This window comes from Aricia agestis, chromosome 11 (genome assembly GCF_905147365.1).
Source record: "Aricia agestis chromosome 11, ilAriAges1.1, whole genome shotgun sequence".
NCBI classification, from domain to species: domain Eukaryota; kingdom Metazoa; phylum Arthropoda; class Insecta; order Lepidoptera; family Lycaenidae; genus Aricia; species Aricia agestis.
This window is the reverse complement of record NC_056416.1, coordinates 9,288,512-9,310,523: the sequence shown is the minus strand read 5'-3', so window position 1 is coordinate 9,310,523 and position 22,012 is coordinate 9,288,512. Positions and strand designations below refer to the sequence as shown.

At 35.5% G+C, this 22,012-nt stretch overlaps 1 protein-coding gene across 1 annotated transcript in view; it reads right to left on the bottom strand.

The window, feature by feature from the left end:
- Positions 1–4,324: 4,324 nt before the first annotated feature.
- Positions 4,325–22,012, bottom strand: part of LOC121731894 — a 34,165-nt gene continuing 16,477 nt past the window's right edge. Inside the window, exons 2-4 of the mRNA XM_042121569.1 lie at positions 12,589–12,660; positions 9,169–9,325; positions 4,325–4,520 (exon numbers count right to left, since the gene is read on the bottom strand). Coding sequence (XP_041977503.1) covers positions 4,370–4,520; positions 9,169–9,325; positions 12,589–12,628 — 348 coding nt within the window. The 5' untranslated portion in view covers positions 12,629–12,660 and the 3' untranslated portion in view covers positions 4,325–4,369. The remainder of the gene's footprint in view (positions 4,521–9,168; positions 9,326–12,588; positions 12,661–22,012) is intronic.

The window sequence follows — 22,012 nt, the reverse complement described above, 5'->3', positions numbered from 1 at the left end:
AGGGTGATTAATGATTATATGTAATTAGAGAGTCATAATTTTATTTCTCTTATTACTACTAATTCCTAACAAAATGGTTTTATAATTTGCCTGCACATCGCTAATACGCATTGAATAAAATTTTAATAAAAATCATGTACAGCAACATTCCTGCAACGCATGTATTGTTACGTTTACGTCGTTATGTAACGTTTCAACCTGCATTTTACACTTGGCTACACTTCTTCAGCTGAAACACGTCATTTTTGTTCTAATTCTATACTATGTATAACACTGAGAATTAGGGTAATATACAAGTTTTTTTTTTCGTCCCGAGACTCGGTTCCTTGCTTGCACTCAGTTCCTTAGACAACGCTGTCTTTAAATATTTTACTTACACTTACAAAATCGTTGTGTCGTGCAGTAGCTGTTACTAAAATCAGTAGGCTTTCTAGCAGTATTTTAATATGTAATACGTTATAGTAAAGTGATTTTATGCCAAATTAGGTGCATAATATGTCGGAAAATCGACATATCCAGTATATTACCACGTGTGGCGGTACCCACAATTCGCCTAACATTCCTGCATCGCGCTATCTAAGTTTTCTGAGCGCGTCCAGTATATATATATACGACAGCTGAAATGTATCACGAGAGCTTCGGCCTGGCCGAGCATAACACCTCGCTCGGTCGGAAGATCTTCTTTTGCGGCCACCACACATTATTCCACATTGGTGACCCTCGATAGAACACGCCTCCTTCATCATCAACACTCCCCGCCCCTCCGCACCGCGCCAGCCCAGCATCGCCTTATCGGGTACCTCGTCCACTAGCCGCAATGTACCGCGGCCTGGGCGAATCCGCATCGGCATCATCGGGCTTTCTCACTACACCGACCGGTCAGCAAGCAGAGCACATCTCTCCTCTGAAACAGTTCTCAAAATTCTCATAATATAATAGGCATGATGACTATTTTTTTTTCTTCTTGGTGGAAAGGACCATTCAAAAGTAGAAACATCGGTGAAAGTACTACTCTGCTAGCAAACTTTCCAAGATATCACAATTCAAAAATCAAATTATATGTGAATTTTGAGAAAGTTTTAGGATGCCAATATGTTATAATATTTTATGTAACAAGTTTTTACATGGTAATGGACATAGGTACGCAGTATGGGTATGTCGATTTCTGAAGTCAACTCAAATCGTTGCTCTGACAAACATGTTGAAAGAAAATGTGAAAAATAGCTTATTCTAATTATAATAGTAATTGTAGCAATATATAAATGTTATTAGAATCGTAGAAAATCAAGTTTTAGTTAAACCTAACGGCTCAAAACCCGCGTCTGTCGCGGTGCCGCCGGGCGGTATGACAGATATCAAGATGACGTCAGATTTTAATCGACAGACTAGAGGTTAATAAGCGATTTAAGTTGACTTAATTATCTTTCTTTTATTAGATTTATATTAGTAGATTATTCAGAAGATCTAAAACATTGTTTGAGGAAAATTATTATCACTGTGATAAAACAGTGCAATAAAATCTTATGTAATCGCGGTGATTCCCGCAGAAGTTGCAGTGGTCCTTCAAAATTGTATCGATATCTATAATATATAATATAAAAATGGATTTTCAAATGTGTTAGTCGCGTTAAAACTCGAAAACGGCTGGACTGAAATAAAAGAGGATTATGTTATATCAATGAGGGTTTTCGATAAATTATTTGCCACCAGAGGGACGGTAGAGTAGGGACTTTCGTGTTAAATGTCGTAACTCGTGTGACGTGTCAGACAGACATATGACAGCTATTTCGTGACATATGACAGCTGCTGTTTGACACGACACAATAGACCCTACGGCTACAAAGCGCCATAAAACCCTCATTATAAAGTATGAAAGGTGTGGGTTTGAAATAACACGACATTTTATTAATAATAATTATATTTTATATATTTTTTCGCATATGGAAAATATTATTATTCTTTCAATATTTATAAGTTATAACATTTTTGGTCACCAGTTAAATACCTATATCTAATCTAATATGGTACATAGTAAAATAATATTTTTTTTATTCTTTATTTCTTATTACTTACTATAAAATCATAGACATAGATCAAGATAGATACCGCATGTCCCTCCATTTGTATGAAAACGTGCGTGCCACTTTTTTCCTACCTACTGTGACGTACCGATGATAAGAAACGTGTCCAGTATCTAGGCCAAGGCAGCTGCTCAACCACAGGCCCGCGGGCCACATTATGGCCCGCGAAAGAATTTTAAATGGCCTGCACAGGGAAGTTTTGAATATCCCGCCAAACTGAGAAATCCCGCCTAATTGGCTGCTGCGAAGGATGATATACAAATTTTCATAAACCCTTTCTTAATCAGTTTGACTGACATAGTTAGTTACCCTGCCAATATTCAGTTAGAACTCGTTGAACTGCAAAATCATCAATCATTAAAAACCCTTTTTGTCGAAAAAGTGTCGTCGAAACCTCAAAATTCTCAAGATTTTGCAGATTTCTGGAAATTGGTAGGTACCAAAAGAAGACTTTCCTGCAATAACTGATCTAGCGTTACAGTTTTTATGTAGTTTTCCATCAACATATTATGTCTGTGAAAAAGTGTTTTCAGACCTTAATTATGTTAAAAATAAATACCGCACATCATTAACTGAGCAACATTTTTCTGACTTGTTGCTACTATCAACATCAGATTTATCACCTAACATCAATAAATTGTTAAAAGACATACAACTGCAAAAATGTCATTAATATCAAAAAATAAATTTATGCTAATATATAACCCATTGAAGTTTGATTGGTATTATATTTAATTAAGCTAATGGCCCGTTATAAATGTCGAGATCCACCGTTTGGCCCCACTGTAAAAAAGGTTGAGCAGCCTTCAGAAATTCGAATAGAAACGTTGGCCTAGATTCTAGGCCAACGTTTCTATTCGAATTTCTATAGCTCAATACGGCACAATTAGTCATTTAGACATTCCGATTGACGTCCGATTCCGATAGCAGACTAAAGAACAGACTTGCGAAAGACGAGCATTGCTCGTCGTTTGGGAACGCGATATGGCACGCGAAGTACATACACATGCGGTATCTATCTTGATCTATGTCTGTGATAAAAATAGTTGTTTGCCTTTATCATATTTTACAGTGAATATAATGTACCATGGAGGAAATTGATTCGTAGGCAGTTGACGGACCTACGTCATTTGGTCGGCTTATGTCAATTCAATGTTAGGGTTGCTTCAGACCGCAACGCGACGCGTAGATGCATTTCTAAATTTATGGATTTGACAGATTCGCAAGACGTGTGACGCAATTGAAATCTGTCAAATACATACAAATTTATGCCGCACCACGCCTAGCCTCGCCTCGTCACGTTGCGGTCTGAATTGACCCTAAGTTGTGATCGGTCGGATGGGTTTGACTTAACGCGACCAAATTACTAAGTCCGCCATCTGCCTAGGAATCAACTTCTCTGATACGAGTAGTACATTAAGGCAACACTTTACACTATACAAGATATTTAACTATATTTTGTGTAAGTATTAAAGATTATAGTCAGTGTAGACGTTCTGTAGACCGTACCTACACCATACGTCAATACCAAAGTATTTTCCTTATAATATTTTATGCGGTATGTCCCTCACAAATTATTATTAAGGAAAATACTTAAGTTATTTTTTTGTATTCGCACAATTTGTTACTCAAAAACACTTATTTTCACACTTTTAACTTTTTTAATATTTCATGAACATTAGCATATTAGCATCTGCGTAAACACTAAACAGCTATTAATAACAATATTTATAATATTATAATATAATACAATTCATCTACGAATATACAAAATAAGTTTACATTCGACATATTAAACTGCTATTTATATATTAGAACTATCACAATGCTTACAAGTAATGGCAACAACAATATTTAGTATTTTGCAATTGAACTACAAAGCTTAGTAAGATAAGGCTGAGAATATTTAATATCATCCAAAGTATCAACCGTCGGAAAACTCACTGAAAATAACTAGAATAATTGTTAGCCATTCACAAGTCACAACAAATTGGGTTATTCAATCAAACAACTTAAGGTTTTTTTTTAGTAAGGGCAAGCGGCCCATGCCGGCCATGCTCCATCACTACTAAGACTCATGTGTAGCCCGGACTAGCAGTGGCAAGGTAAAGATAACCATTACCCAGTATTTAATAAAAATTCGACGTTCGATTTCGAATTTTAAATCTTTTTTAAATTCTATGGTTTGCTTCACAATAATTTACAAAAGATTCGAAATTATTTCTTATGTTCTCCAGTCCCTGAGAGATTCTGGATAATATACGTCCAGCCTAAGACTTTTGAGACTATCAGGGAATCTGTCGTATCACCTCGGAAGGCGGTATGCTCATATCAGGTTCCTCCATATTGTCAGCTATAGTGATGCCGTCTTCTACTCTCGGATGAGGTTTCTTCACCTTCAATCTTCTGATTTCTTTTTGTTTACTTTCTGTCAATCGCCTGAAACAAAATTTGTTTTATAAACGACATGTACATAATATATCGATTAACTACTGCAATTGTAAAGCTTAGGCCAAACCTACGCGACCAAAGCGACTGCGAAGCGGTAGCGTCTACCGCGCGGCGGACGCTGCCCATGTAATCTTATGGCGCCGTGCACACCTACGCGACCGCGACGCGAAATGTTCGCGTCGGCAAAGCGAAACATGCGCGTCAAGTTGTCAGACGCGTGTTTTGAAGTGTACATAACTAGACTTCTTTTTTTAAACCTTTTTTATATTATTTTGTACAACTCTTTAGTTTATGATTTTTTGATTTGTTTACGTTTTGATAGATTGTGTCATGATATTAAGGCACCTACCACATGTGCATGCTTGAACACAGTTTTGCTAGCACATGCTTCTCGCATGAAAAGATGTAAGACTGACTTATCTACCACATGCATGCGCAAGCCGCATTCTAGCCGAGATTGTCGGCGTATAAACAATGTTTCTCAATGAATAACTATTTCTTCTGCTTTAATTTTTCCAGTGTTTGCTAGTGACAAAATTGATAATGCATAAATAAAATATTTTTTTCATATGCGTATTTTTTTTATTCCTGTCAGAATAATCTTTCGATTTGATCTTCCACAGAGCGAGCACAGATTTTTATAATTCAATGAATTCAGTTGCAAACTGACGTTTATAATATGTACGTAAATCTGCAATTTTAAAGCAGCGTGCGCGCATTTTAACACCATATTTTGACTGACAAAGAGCGGCTTGAACACTGAACTTCCAACCACTCGCGCAGACAAGTCTACACGAAGGCATGCCTGAATTTCAAGCAAGTTTAAAAAACAACAAGACAAACTTTGGGGCTTGCGCGTACTACAGTTTTATCAACTACACGCACAATGTTCAATGTTCAAGCCGGCATGCGCAAGCAAATCTGTAGCCAAGCATGCACGGCGCCTAAATTAATTCAACTTGACCATTGTAGACGTGTTTTATTCCTCTGCACCTTCCAAATCAAAAGCAAGCTTAGCATCTCGCAACCCTCATGTCCGTCCGTCCAACGCATCGGACTCTGATATTAAGTATGAGGATTTCATTACCACAACAGTTAGCATACACCATATAAAGTCGCGCGCTCAGAACAGGGAAATAAGGAGAAGTGTTATGTAGCGCCGTTTATATGGAAACCTATGTCGCCGACTTCAATGACACTATATTGTCAGCATAGTGTCAACGGTACACGGTCTAGTGATGTCCAGTCTATCTACGGTGTCGATTAATTATTATTACGACGATATGGATGTATTTGGGTAGGTATTTAAATACTATTAAAAGAACGAAAGTGATAAATAATTAATATTACAGAGTCTAACAAAAATTACTTAAAGGCCGAAAGGGGTTGAAATCATCCATGATTACGAAAAACTTTTACTATGGGACCAACTCAATTCGGCAAAATAATCAACTGTTTGGCAAAATCGTAACTAGGCAATAGATAAACATTCATAATATTATATAACCAGATGTTAAGTTGGAAAAAGACAAATATGTCTGCGAAAACCGCATTCAAATCGGATCAGTAGTTTTCGTGTGATGCTGGAACAAACATACAGGCAGACAGACAGACACAAAAAACTAGCCACAGTTTTGGCTTCTATAGCGATGTAGTAACATCCCCCGCTTATTATTTTTTGAATATCTTTAAGAAGGAAAAAAAGGGAACCTATTCCTAAGACTTCGATGTCTTATTGTCTGTCTCGGCTGTATATCTCAATAACCGCTACTCTTCTGAAATTTTCACAGATTGTGTATGTCTGTTACCGATAAAATAACAGATACTAAAACACAGAAACACACAACAAACGTGATTTTATTGCTATTTTTGCTCGATATCAATAATGGCAACAGGTACTAGGTAGGCACTTGAAAAGTACAAAATACTCCATTGTATTTATACTTTAACAATTAATAGTAAAATTAAAATAAACTAAATAATTAAGGATTCGTACAAAAACATTATTTGCCTAATTTTGCTCTATTATGATAAGGAACCTTTCGTGCGCGAGACCAACTCGCACTTGGCCGATTTTTTTCATACATTTCTCTTTGAATTTTGCGTTGTAGCGACACCTACACCACAGTCTTTGGGAAAACTGAAATAGGACTAAAAGCGATGAAGGTAATCATTCTTCAAAGATGCACTAATTATTGTAAGTTATTATATGAGTAAGCATTAAGCACCACTTCTTTCGACTATAAAATAAAACTTCCGCATATTTATAATAAATTTAGACCTTCCGCGCAGCTTCACCCCCGTAAATTAGGAATTTCAAAGACAAATGAGCCCACAAAAATAGCCTATGACATCATGTGGTCTACTTTTTATTTATGCCAAACAACATAAAAATTGTTGGATGGTGCGTGAAATAAGTCCTTTCAAATAATTTTCCCCGTTTATTCCACACTAGCTGTTGCCCGCGACTTCGTCCGCGTAGACTTCAGTTTATAGCGCGCGGTGTCAACAAAATTGGTGTCAAAAGCTTTTTAAAACCCTGGTACTCCTTAAATCAAAATACCCAAAACAGCCGTGTAGTGTGCACATAATATTATTATTTTTTAAATTAAACTTTTTTATACCAAATTTTAAAGCTTATTATAGCTTTACACAACTTAGCTGCATTACACAACTTTAGCTTCACCCATAAACTAGGTATTTAGTATTTATTATTGGTATGCTGTTGTTTCTACTTTCTGATATCTATGTTGGTAGGCGAGTTATTTGATAACGTACATAACAATCGAAATACTTGAAAAATGTAGTCCGACATGGTACCACCTCTTATATAGAAATATATATGAGCAAGCGATAGCGTGATCTAGGCGACTCTTGGCGCCATCTGTTATGAGTTTTGGAACTAACTTAATTTGAACAAATTTACGCATAAACACCCCCTTACAAACCCTTTTTCCAGTAAAAAAGTAGCCTATGTCCTTTCTCAGGCTTTAGACTATCTGTGTACAAAATTTCATTACAATCGGTTCAGTAGTTTTGGCGCTGTTGTTTCTGATATCTAAGTTGGTAGGTGAGTTATTAATTATTAACGTGTATAACAATCGAAAGAATCGAAAAACTTAACTCAACATGGTAACACTTCTTATAGAAATACATATGAGCAAGCGATAGCGCGATCTAGGTGACTCTTGGCGCCATCTGTTATGAGTTTTGGAACTAACTTAATTTGAACAAATTTACGCATTTTCATCCCCTTACAACCCCTTTTTCCAGTTAAAAAATAGCCTTTCTCAGGCTTTAGACTATCTGTGTACAAAATTTCATTACAATCGGTTCAGCAGTTTTGGCGTGAAAGCGAGACAGACAAGACAGACAGACAGAGATACTTTCGCATTTATAATATTAGTATAGATTTTCCTCTGTTTCTTGGCTATGAGCTATCTAACTATGAAAGAATACTTCAAAATTTCAAATCGGACTAGTAGTTCCTGAGACTAGCGCGTTCAAACAAACAAACTCTTCAGCTTTATAATATTAATGTAGATAATGACGCAACTGCATAAAAAATGTCGATAAAAATATCGATACCAAAATCTGCATCACACCACATCACTAGTGCCTTAGTTTGATAGTTCACGGAACATTTTCGTGAAGAATATTTTTCGTGAAGAATAATTGATTTTTAAATTAAAAAGTCGTATAAATTACAGTTGGCTGTGATAGGTGATCCCGCTATTTTTGAAATTCACTGTATCGCTGCAATTTTTGTAGGTTTTTATTATAGCACAAGTCAATTATTATAGCACAAGTCAGCATTTTGTTCACAATTTACGGCGTAGTGAAAACGTGTTTGCCGTGGAGTGATTGACATACGACTGACAATTTGTGCCCATATGGGCAGGATTTGGCGACATGTGACAAGCTCTATAACATATCTCTTACTTCTAAAATCTGTGGTCGCGCGTCTTCAGTGACTGTTCATTAACAAAATATGAAATTTGACGTTTCGCGCCGTAGTCGCGCAGGTGTGCACGGCCAGTTTCGCGTTGCAGACGCTCCCTATCGCGTACCGCGTCCCCTGTCACTGACGCGTAGGTTTGTTCTAAGCTTAACTTTTGTTTCATCATACAAGTAAGTTTCATCATATTAAAAACTAAATTAGTAACGTCAAAAATACTAATTAAATGATATTGCCAAAAATGTTTGATTCCGTAATTCATTTAAAAGAAAACAGCCTAGATTTTATTAACATCACAAAACCAATTCACAAACAGACCAACAAGAAAATAGATTTTTTGTGAAATACGATTTACCTATTTAAAATTTATGCAATATTATGAAAATAATATTTTTATTTTATTGGGAAAACTTGCAGCAGATAACAATAGGGGTAATGATACCTACATATTAAATAGCAACATATTATATACTAATAATATTTTATACTAATGATATTATGACGTCATTAAAAAGTGGCCGTATTATTGCATACAGAGATAAATATTTGCCGAGTTGTAATCATACAGAGTCAGTACACTTGACGTATATTCCATGCTTTTCATTAAAATACAAGGTCCACATTATTTAAGTAAGTAATAATTATGTCTCTGTCTGCATTTTTAAAATGTATACTCACTGCTGTCTACAATCAATAAGAATGCCCAACACGAAGACGGCGACGATAGCCAGGAGAATAACAATGGTGACCCCGCAAATGGTGGTAACGGCAAGAGTTGGCGCCTCCTCCGATATGCTCATAGACAAGTTCGGATCGGCGGTAGAATCTGAAAACCCTGAAAAAAAGTATTTAATAAGAACTCGACAATAATAGAACATGGGTTTCCGAGAGACGATATTTATTTCGATAGCTATGAGCATAATATTATTTTGAATATTAGCTAAAATCTGGTCACGAAGCACGAAGAAATGCATTGACCTGTTTTTTTTAAGTTCTGCTCATAAAGTTAATATACCTAGCGGAATAGAGAAACAAAGGCCTGAGCAAGCGAGATGCCACTATCAGTAACACTGCGTGGTAAAAAGATACGTGTGATACATGACAGCAGAACTCTTTTTTGACGTCCAGTCGGCATTTATCGGCACGTTGACAATTTAATCTCATAGAAAGATGCTTGTGTAAGTGTATATACGTACCTACACATATTTTTACACACAGCTATGTAAATCAATTTCGGTTTCGTTTGACATTGTTCGATCTCGAGATTGTTGCTCTATTCCGCTAGGTATATTAACTTTATGGTCCTGCTGGAAAATACATATATATTGCTATAATCGCAGGTGACACAAGACAGCAATATACTCGTGTGCGTGTGGGAAAGAGTCAGCAAAGTTGAAATATCTTAGCTAAGCAACTATATCTACTTTACTAAAATATATCACATTTTATTTGTGCATAAAAATAATGATGTAGCATAATAATAATAATAATAATAAGCATAATAATCAATAATCTCTAACATAGAGAAAGTGTCTACAATGAAATCTATATACAGAGCAAAGTATTATCATACTAGCTGTTGCCCGCGACTTCGTACGCGTGGATCTTAGTTTATAGTTGTTCCCGTACATCGATTGAGTCGTTTACGCGCAATTTTTTTTTTTTTTAATAACGGGGCAAACGAGCAAACGGGTCACCTGATGGAAAGCAACTTCCGTCGCCCATAGACACTCGCAGCATCAGAAGAGCTGCAAGTGCGTTGCCGGCCTTTTAAGAGGGAATAGGGTAATAGAGGAGGGTAGGGAAGGGAAGGGAATAGTTGAGGGTAGGTAAGGGAATAGGGTAGGGGTTAGGGGATTGGGCCTCCGGTAAACTCACTCACTCGGCGAAACACGCCGGTTTTCTGTGAGAACGTGGTATTTGTCCGGTCGAGCCGGCCCATTCGTGCCGAAGCATGGCTCTCCCACGTATAAAATCAGAAAAGTATATTGTGTGGGAACCGCACATTTTTCCGGGACAAAAAACATTCCTTGTCCCAGATTCAAATTAGTATATCCAATCTCCTTGCCAAAATTTCATCAAAATAGATTAAATAGTTTAGGCGATAATCATAAAAGTTTATTGTGCGGGAACCGTACATTTTCCGGGACAAAAATAGTATTCCTTGTCCTTTCCCGAGACTCAAAGTATCTCCATACCAAATTCCATCAAAATAGGTTGAATAGTTTACGCGCAAATCAAAAAAGTATATTGTGCAGTAACCGTACATTTTTCCGGGATAAAATGTATCCTATGTTCTTTTTCGGGACTCAAAGTATTTTTATACCAAATTTCAGCAAAATGGGTCCAGCCGTTTATGCGTGATGTCGTGACCACGCAAAATATAACGTTCCGCGCAGTTTCGCCCGCGTAAATTAGATATTTTACAGATAAATTAGTACACAAAAAATAGCCTATGATCTTTCACGTGATCTACTACTTATTTGTGCCAAATAACAGAAAAATTGCTACGGTAGTTCGTGAGATAAGCCCTTTTAAATAATTTCCCCCGTTTTTTTCCACATTTTCCTCTATGTCTTTGCTCCAATTAGTCTTAGCGTGATAAAATATAGCTTATAGCCTTTCTCGATAAATGGGCTATCTAACACTGAAAGAATTTTTCAAATCAGACCAGTAGTTCCTGAGATTAGCGCGTTCAAATAAGCCCTTTCAAATAATTTCCCCCATTTTTTCCACATTTTCCTCTATTTATTCGCTCCCATTAGCTTTAGCGTGATAAAATATAGCTTATAACCTTTCTCGATAAATGGGCTATCTAACACTGAAAGAACTTTTCAAATCGGACGAGTAGTTCCTGAGATTAGCGCATTCAAATAAGCCATTTCAAATAATTTCTCCCGTTTTTTCCACACTTTCCTCTATTTCTTCGCTCCTATTAGTCTTAGCATGATAAAATATCACCTATAGCATTCCTCGATAAATAAGCTATCTAACACTGAAAGAATTTTTCAAATCGGACCAGTAGTTCCTGAGATTAGCGTGTTCAAATAAGCCCTTTCAAATAATTTCCCCCCGTTTTTTCCCACACTTTCCTCTATTTCTTCGCTCCTATTAGTATTAGCGTAATAAAATATAGCGTATAGCCTTCCTCGATAAATGGGCTATCTAACACTGAAAGAATTTTTCAAATCGGACCAGTAGTTCCTGAGATTAGCGCGTTCAAACAAACAAACAAACAAACTCTTCCCAATTATAATATTAGTATAGATTAAGTAGATATTATGTTCACACATTGTACGGTCAATCGCATTAATACTTTGTGATAACTTGAATTTTTCTCTCAATTGTGCTATAGATAGAATAAAGAACCATATTGTGACTTCCAAACCTTTTCAAGTTGAACACAGTTCGCACACACAAAGAGTGTCTGAAATGTCTAACGAATTCTTCTACGTTTGGGGTATGATTTATAAAGTGTGAGTAGAAATTGGTACATCCACCCATACAAGGTGTAATAAAATTTAGTGGTAATACTTCAGAGTATGTATGTGTCCCTTGCATGGGCGCCGGCAGAAATAGTTAGTTTTCTTTCTTTTCTTTTAACTTTTTACGAACAACAGTGACCACAGTATAGCAATATTAGTCCCTAATATGTCATATTGCTATACTGTGACAGTGACTGTCTATTCACCTCAACAGAATACATTTAGTGCCGAAACATTACGAACTATCTTTGTACGGCATGGTAATAGGGTTACAGACGACTCTTTATTTCAATAATTCCTGTTGATCCCGAGATTACCAAGGGGTGCAAGTGCACCCCCTGGCACCCCCCTACCGGTGCCCATGGTCCCTTGTATAGAGTTCACTGTGAAAGAAGCAGCACTGAAAGATCAACATTTTTTTGTGATTTGTATGGGCAACGCCCCAGCGTCTTCAACTTTCCCATACAAAAATAAAAAAGTTACTCTTTCAGCGTTACTACTTATACAGCGTAGTCTATATAGGGTATCCATACATACCTACCCTAAATTATTATCACTTAGTTTTGTAAGACCCTGTATGTTAGAAAGGTATGAGATAGTATCAATATATTACCTTGTTTCCAACTTATACTGTTTGCTTGAGATTCTGCCATTTTATTGCGTCAGTCTTATATTTTCATAGATTCTGAAAAAAAAAATACATTACTTACTAAGGATACCTCAATTACCTCATTCATAGCTTGGAGTTTAATTAGCATATTTTATAACTAGATGACGCCAGCAAATAAGTAGCGAAAAAGTTCGTTTATTGCGCGGAAACCGGACATTTTCCGAAAAACGAATTCTGTATCATTTTTAAAAAAGAAACAGACAGAATTACCGACACTCTTTCGCTTTAACTTATAGTAATTATATCAAGATTCAAGACAGTAGTGTGGATGGTAGTTATTAGCAACAATTTCGTCTCGGATTTTATGTAACTGCGATCGACAGTATCTGTCTCTTTACTTTCAAATTACTACATTCTATTTCATTACGAAACTATAATTTACCCATAAGCAAGTAGATAGGAAATGCATTCTTGATTACAATTTTCTACCACTAGAGTTTTTTTTAAATACAATTTAAAAAAAACTCTACTTAAGTTTACGAACAAAATATGAGCTCTAACACCTCCATCGTGGGTATCGCAGACACAATAGATTTTCAATTGTTATGAGGCAGCCGGCTGCCGCTTGGGGATTGATGGTTTAAATAATGCATGAATTACTATTATTTTTAACAAAAAATTAAAACCGACTTCCAAGGTAAAAACAATAATAACATCCTTATAATATTATGAACTAAAAAGTATTAAATAATTTTTCCTATCTAATAGTGCCTTTTTTCGTATTCGGCTAAAACTCAACTATTTCTGTACTCAATCTTCATCATTTTGAAGTCGGTACCAGATATAGCTGAATCTTCAGTTTGCCAGAATATATTTTGAAACTTTTGTAACTGGCACCGACTTCAAAATGATGAAGATTGAGTACAGAAATAGTTGAGTTTCAGCCGAATACGGAAAAAGGCACTATTAGATAGGAAAAATTATTTAATACTTTTTAGTTCATAATATTATAAGGATGTTATTATTGTTTTTACCTTGGAAGTCGGTTTTAATTTTTTGTTAAAAATAATAAATTCACTCTTTTTAGTTACCTAGTAAACTATCGCGTACTATACGTAGAATAATTAATACACTATATTATTCTACGTATCTTATTACAAGCTCACCGGTGAGCGAGACACAATAGAATAATTCAATAGATTTCCAAGAATCCACGATCGAAGGATTCATGGGAGTATAATCAGTAAAACCGTTTCGGAGGAGTAAGGACACGAGAATTTTAAATAATTTATGAAGATAAGAGGATGTACTTATTTATTGTATTAAATATTAATATTATAAGGCACTTATTCAAAGGGGCAGTTGTAAATTGCAGTTTTGGTAAGTTAAAAATTATAAATGGCACGTGTAATAACTAGTTTGGCAGTTAAAACTAAGCAGTAAAGTAAACAAAAATGAGTTATAAAAAATAATGAAATGGATCATTGAAAACATTATTGAACAGTAAAATAATTAAATGAGCGGTAAAAATTAATGAATGAGTGGTTACGTGTGGGCAGTAACGAATCGGAATTTGTGTTGTGGTCTAAGTTCTAACCTAACCTACTCTTGGACTTTCTGGATTGTGTTTGTTTTTGTTTTTGGCGGGGGGCTGCGCTCCCCGAACCCCCCCCCCCCCTTTCGGGGGGAGAGGGGCTGCGCCCCCCCGTCCCCCCGCTACGGTATCCGTGGATAAGTAGGCCTTCTGTTAAGTCATTATCGAACCGCTCATTACATCATTTTTATCTCTCATTCAGTTATTGGACTGCCCAATTATTTTTTTATTACTGTCCATGTTTTACAGTCGCAATAATTAATCAACCGCCATAAAATTAAATAACTGCTCAATATTTTTTTAAACTGATCATAATAACATCTCAAATATTTAAATAACCGCTCAAAAAATTTGTTCCCATATTATAATAAACGTAATTATCCTAAAACGTATATAAACTACATAAATCATAATAGAACAAAAGTTCTGATAAAATTTTAATAGTCTAATTCAGCAACTCCACAGAATATACATTTGTACAAGCTACTCTAATTTAACGAAATTATAAATAGTTTCTTTTAAACACATTAACTTATAAGTAGGGATTTTTTTTTTATTTTTATGAAATAAGGGGGCAAACGAGCAAACGGGTCACCTGATGGAAAGCAACTTCCGTCGCCCATGGACACTCGCAGCATCAGAAGAGCTGCAGGTGCGTTGCCGGCCTTTTAAGAGGGAATAGGGTAATAGGGGAAGGTAGGGATGGAAAGGGAACGGAATAAGGGAGGGTAGGGAAGGGAATAGGCTAGGTGATTGGGCCTCCGGTAAACTCACTCACTCGGCGAAACACAGCGCAAGGGCTGTTTCACTCCGGTTTATTATATCGAAAAAGAAACACAAGCACGAATATTTGTTCGTAATTTATTTATTTGACAACTACTTTGCTACATATCCACCAATAGGAGGTGAATTTGTGTACGAATTCGGACATCTACCGGTCCCTAGCACTTGTAAGTTGTATGACTCGAGCGATCTTTACACGAAATATTTCGAGTTTTGTTTCAAATTATATCGTGCAGGAAACCGGTCTCTAACGCTTCAACTCCCAAGCGGCCACATGTGGTGTACGAATTCGGACATCTATAACCGGTCCCACTCGTTCGACTCGAGCGATCTTTCCACGAAATATTTGAATGTGAAGTTTTGAGAATACACAAACTGTGTTACGCTCGTAAAAATCTCATAATTCGGTATTTTATTCGAAGATGAACTTTTCTCACATCCTGAGAATTATGCCCCAGGTGCGTGTGGTCTATGGCGCGGGCGGTTGCATACTTATGGCGCATTTTCACTGGTCGATAGGGCCCGCATGCGGGGTGCGGGAGATCATGTCATGACCAATAGACATGCGCCATTCGTTGTCATAGACTCCCCGTATGCTGTATACCGTACGAGTTAACGACTAATGAAAATGCGCCCTAAGGTATCTATGTATATCTCGATGGCCGCCGCGGCCGCCGCGCCGCTGCGGCTCGGCCGCTAGTGCGCGCCCGGCCCCGCGCCGCTCGCTTGACAGATTAAAGCGAGACGGCAGACAGTTATTGTACTAATGAACGCTAAACGCAATGCATAAGGTTGAAATTAGGTTGTTTTCCAGAATAGTAGGTAAATAATATCTCTTCAATTTCGCGCAGTTTGTATTACTTTGTATGGAAGTGAGCTGTGAGACATGCATGTTACTTTATCGAAGCAGCTTACTTCTCAGAAGTAATGTCAAATGTGTGCCTTACGCTCTGGAGTTAAGGCTGAATTTGTTATGTTTAATTTTAGGTGACATTGGTGACCCTGACGTGGTAATGATGATGATGATGATGAATGTAATTTGCATAGTAGCATATGCTTTCAGTTCTTAAAACAGCGCCTAAGCCCCCAAACTTGTATTTATAAGGAATCCGGAGTTCTGTTAGTATCTTCGGAACCATAGTATACCTCGGTGCAAAATCTTGCGTTTTGGTAGCATATGCTTAGGATGCTTCTTATAAAACCAAAATCACTATATGTTTCCATATAAATTTCGAGGAGTTCCCTCGATTACTCATGGATCCCATCATCAGGTCACCACTTTTGTGAACATGGTACCAAATTGGAGTGAAACCTAATACAACAAAACAAAAATTTTGAAAATCGGTTCATAAACGGCGGAGTAATCGTTGAACATACAAAAAAAAAATAATCTCCACAGCCGAACATATAACCTCCTCCTTTTTGGAAGTCGGTTAAAAAGTATACTACTAGAACAATCAATCTAAATCTAGGTTCTATATTGTCATATTACCTATATTAAACAATATTATGTATAATAAGGTATATGAGATCATACTCTTGGAATATTACTTTTTTTCATTGTTTTTATACCACGATAATTATTACTTAAGCCATGAAGTTGTGAAAAATGTAAAGATGCGGTCGTTCAAATGCAAAGATGAAGAAACAAAGAAACTATAAAATTCCTTTCGCGCTATCGATATGAGTTGAAAACATTTCCCAGAATTTAGGTAAATGGTGACGTCTGATCATTTAGATTTGGCGATAATTTGAGATCTTTATCTGATTGCGGACTACCAGTCACCGTCGAACACAGTAGCGACTTATCAAAGTTTAGTTTATAATTAGCCGCTTCTACCTACTTGGGCGAAGTGCGATCTACTAGAAATCGAACTCTATTGATTAAAATGTTGATAAACGTGATAACTTTTTTTTTTTCACTTGGAACATGTTCTAATCGTTTATTAGCTATGTCCACACTGTGCCTTTTTTTGTTTATCAAGGGCATGCGTTATAGCGCAGTCAACAGCGCACGTGAGGCATACCCGCGACGCATGCGCTCTGACCGTATCCAAAACATTCGCTTTGTTCTCTTTTTTCTGGAATTTCTTATACATATATTTATCATTGGCTAGTGAACTTTATTGTGGACTTCCAGCAAGTTGTAAAGTGACAGCTGCCGGCACCTAACGAACTTTGCGAAATCAAAGTGGATGAATTTTGTTCCTGATATTCTGCGAATAACCCGTGGAGTATAGTGCTTCATATACATACCACTTCACCTCTTGCTCAATATAATATAGTATTAAGTGCCTTACACTATACAAAACTTACCCTGAAATAGTTACAAGGAATGACACTTTGGCTTTGTTAGTTCTCTCTTAGCTTAACACTTGTGGAAGCTTAAAAGATGATGAACATACACTAGCCGACTCATAAACTCAAAATATTGTAGTTTTTATCATAACTTAACTGTCTTTAACTACTTACTATAAATTTTATGTAAAATATTATGTACCAGGTACCTACATACATTCAGTAACCTATACAAATTAACATTCTCATAGGTTCTACTCAGTTCAGTTCATCTCTTGGCTTAACTGTTGTTAAAGCAAAGTAGATGATAAAAAACATACATTATACTATAACTCTATAACATTATCACAATAAAACAATATATTAAGTATAAATAATATTATTCTAGTCTACTATTCAGACTAACATAGCTTGTCACTCTCAAATTTTCATAATACAATTAATGTTATTTGAGTATTTGACATTAAAGTACAGTATACACAGATTACATTCACTACTTTAATCTGTCTATACTATCTTTCTTGTTCCTTTTTTATTTTTTTTATTTCTTAACTTCATTTTCATCTCTTCATTTTGCTTCATTAATTTCAACATTTTCCTGTGTACTTACTGTACAACTGAAACAAAGTTTGGGGCTGACAAGTAATACTTGGGCAGCAGGTGAGCATTTGCTTTACAACTTCACCCCATAAAATAATTTCTGTATTCAGTTTCAGATATCAGGAATAAATTAATCTGCAAAATGATGACACGTTCAAATGTAGCCCGTCGGACAGAAGAACAGCTCCGAGTTGCTCTTCAGGAGCTAAAGGACTCTAAGGACCAATGTCAACAACTACTATTTGAACGTGATGAGAGTGAGAAAGAAATGTTCATAATTTTGGAAAAAAACGCAAATTTAAAAGTGGAGCTTAGTAAACTGAATCAATAATATGAACTTATCTGTGACCGTAACTCAGAACTACAAAGTGTCGTGGACAGTTTTGATAATTGCAGATTAGAGTACGAACAATGTTTAGAGGACACACATAATATTAAAAAGAAGCTGCAGGATGCACAGGATTATATAAAGTCCCTTGAGAATCAATTAAACTCAAAAAAATCTGAAGAAACGCAAAGTTTGTATAATGAACTTTTAGGTAATGGAATGGTCTTGTCAAAAAATAACATTACTACTATAGATCTCACCGGGGATGACACAATAAATAATCAACATTTTATGTATAGTAAAAAGAAACTTAAAAAATATATCAAAGTTAAAAAATGTATTAGGAAAACGGAGCAATTAATGCAAAAAAATAAAAAAATTGTAAAGCATCTTAACAATTTATCAAAGAATAAAAAAACTATTAAAAATCAATTGTTAAGCTGCTGTAAAGAGTTAGAACAGACTAGGCTTAGTTATGAGGCGGATGTAAGTGGCCTTCAATCAGAAATTTCAGATTTGCACTCTACCTTAACACATATCCAAAATAAATATGAAATAGCACAAAAAGAAATTTCTGCATATATATCAGCTATGGATGACCTCATAGAAATAGGAAGATACAATGAGGAACGTGTTAACTCCTTGTATAACAATTGTAATTGCCAGACAAAATTAGGTTATTCACAGAATTATAGTAATAGTTCAGTTATCGGTTCAGCGGTGAAGGCTTCTACTGACTCCTCAAAATATTATTATAAAGCTCAGGCATATGCCCCTGAGGCCGGTTCCATCAGTATTTATTGTGATGAAATAGGCCAAGGGGTAGGTGTACACTTGAATAAATTGTGTTTGGGACAAAAAATAAGTTGTACCTGCTTGCCCGGAGCATCATATGAACAAATAATTAGCCGGGCAATTAATTCTACTTTTTGTCCCAACTCAATTTTAATTATATTAATCGGGAGAAGAGGAAAGTTAAACAAAAAACAAATGTTGGATTATATAGACACTTTAAGTAATAAAGAAAATATTAGAAAAATTATTTTGTTTACCTTTCCTTATATTAAAGAGACGAGTAAAAAACTGCCACACGAGATTAAAGAAAATCATATAAGATATAATCTGAACAGCCTACTTTGTAGTGCCACCAACCAAAATTGTATACTTTTAAGTAACAATATCCCACAAATAGATGTGGTTGATATTAATAATATTTTAAATTTTAGGTTTAATAATCTAACATATGATAAGTTTTACTTATCACATTCTTATACCAGACATATAGCCAGATGGCTATTTCATTTTTTAGTTCTAAGACAAGCCAACAAATTGGCTAAACCATCCAGTGCTTTTATTGAGCATTCAACTTTTTTAAACAACTGTATAGATAACAGTTTGGAATATGTTCCAAATGATTTAAATTAGTTACTAAGACAACAGAGGCTCACTCTAGCAATGTATTAAGAAATATAAATAATATACGTGCCCACCACCGGGAAACTACCAAAAATAAAAGAAGTAACTGTAATTTTAATATTAACTTTGTACACCAGAACTTGCAAGGGATGATAGGAAAAGAATTAGATATCGAACTGTTTTTAAATGAATATAACTTAGATATTATGTGTATTACAGAGCACTGGCTTAGAAATTGCGAATTAATATTTAACTTTTGTAATCACCAGTTAGCAAGTTCGTTCAGCAGAGAAAATGCCATTAGAGGTGGCTCTCTAATTTTAATTCATAAAAAGCTGAAGTTTAAAGAACGAAAAGATATTGTGAAATTCTCTTCTGAACGAATAATCGAAGTAGCCTGTATTGAGCTGAGCCACCTTATTATTGTAAGCGTATACAGGCCTCCATCAGGTCTATACGACTCTTTTGAAGAAATAATGGAACAAGTTTTAAATAAAGTATGTGCATCTAAAAAAAGGATTATTGTATGTGGTGATTTCAATATTAATTTGTTAGACTTAAATTGCACCACAATTAGATTCACATCCTTATTAAAATCGTTTAACCTAATTAATTTATTTAATGAACCAACTAGAGTTTGCGAAACAACTGCCACTTGCATTGACAATATTTACACAAATGTTACTCCCTGTAAAAAAGAAATAATTAATGCTCTGAGTTCTGATCATCGTGGACAGTTAGCTTCTTTTAACATTAAATGTGATAGTAATACTGAAGAAAAGATTGAGTTTATTCCTGTAAATACAAAACGTATTGAGAAATTTAGAAGTAAACTTGTTTCAAGTCTTCAGCGCTTAGATATGTCAAATAAACCAGATGAAGATTTTAATACATTGTTTAAAGTAGTGAGAAATGAATTCAAGTCTGTGTTTACTTCTAAAACGGTCAGTTTAAATAATAAAAATAATAATTTCAGAAATTGGGCAACTCCAGGTATTATTGTAAGTAGGCAAAGACTGTATGAGTTATATGATGAAAAAACAATGAATACTAGTGAATCCTTTAAAATATACGTGAAGAAATATTCAAAAATTTTTAGAAAACTCTGTCAAGCTGCGAAGGCCCTCCATATAAAAGAAAAAATAAAGAACTCTAAAAATAAAGTGAAAACCACCTGGAAAGTTATTGCAGATGAGACTGGAAGAGTCAACTGTCGTAACTCTAAACTTGAACTTTATATTGATGATAAAAAGGTCAACTCTGACCTTGAGGTTGCGACAGTTTTTGAGAAGTTTTTTGCTGACATTCCGATCTCAACTACAAAAGACTTAAATTCCTCACCTGAAGTTGCGGAAAGGTTACTTAAAGAAAATGTCAAGGAATGTGATGTCAATTTTATTTTTAAAGAAATCGACTCCAGGGATATTATTAAGACTTTCAAATCGCTAAATGTTAAAAGTACAACTGATCTCTGGGGTATGTCCACAAGAGTTATTAAATCTATAATTGACATCGTTGCCCCGCACTTAGCTCTAGTCTTTAATAATTGTATTAAAAATGGTGTGTTCCCTGACCTAATGAAGCATAGCAAGGTGATGCCTCTCTTCAAAGCTGGGACTAAGTCTGACCCAGCTAACTACAGACCAATATCTATTTTGCCAACTTTTAGTAAAGTATTTGAAAAAATAATTCTAAATCAATTACTAGTTCACTTTAACTGTAATAATTTGTTACATAACAATCAATTTGGCTTTACTAAAGGTAGGTCCACTGCAGATGCAGGCATCAGTCTTCTATGTAGTATATTTGAAGCTTGGGAGGGGTCGCAGGATGCACTTGGTATCTTCTGCGACCTATCCAAAGCATTTGATTGCGTTGAACATGCTACATTAATCAGAAAATTGTATCATTATGGTATAAGGGACACAGCCCTAAAACTGTTAAGTTCTTACCTTGCAAATAGAACGCAAAGAGTTGAAGTTAATTCTAAAAGGTCTAATGGTAGTAAAATAAAGCTAGGTGTTCCACAAGGATCTATTTTAGGTCCCTTTCTTTTTCTCATTTACATAAATGACCTACCTTATCTAGTTAAAGATAAGCATAAGATAGTACTTTTTGCTGATGACACTTCACTAATTTTTAATGTGAAGCGACAACAATATAATTACGACGAGGTAAATAGTGCTCTCTTAAAAATAGTACAATGGTTTAATGCTAATAATTTACTATTAAATTCTAACAAAACGAAATGTTTAAAGTTCAGTTTGCCAAATGTTAGACAAGTACAAACCAATGTATTATTAAATGATGAGAAAATGAAATTAGTGGACACCACTGTTTTCCTAGGTATAACTTTAGACAGTAAATTACAGTGGGGTCCGCATATTGCAAATCTAGCGGATAGGCTC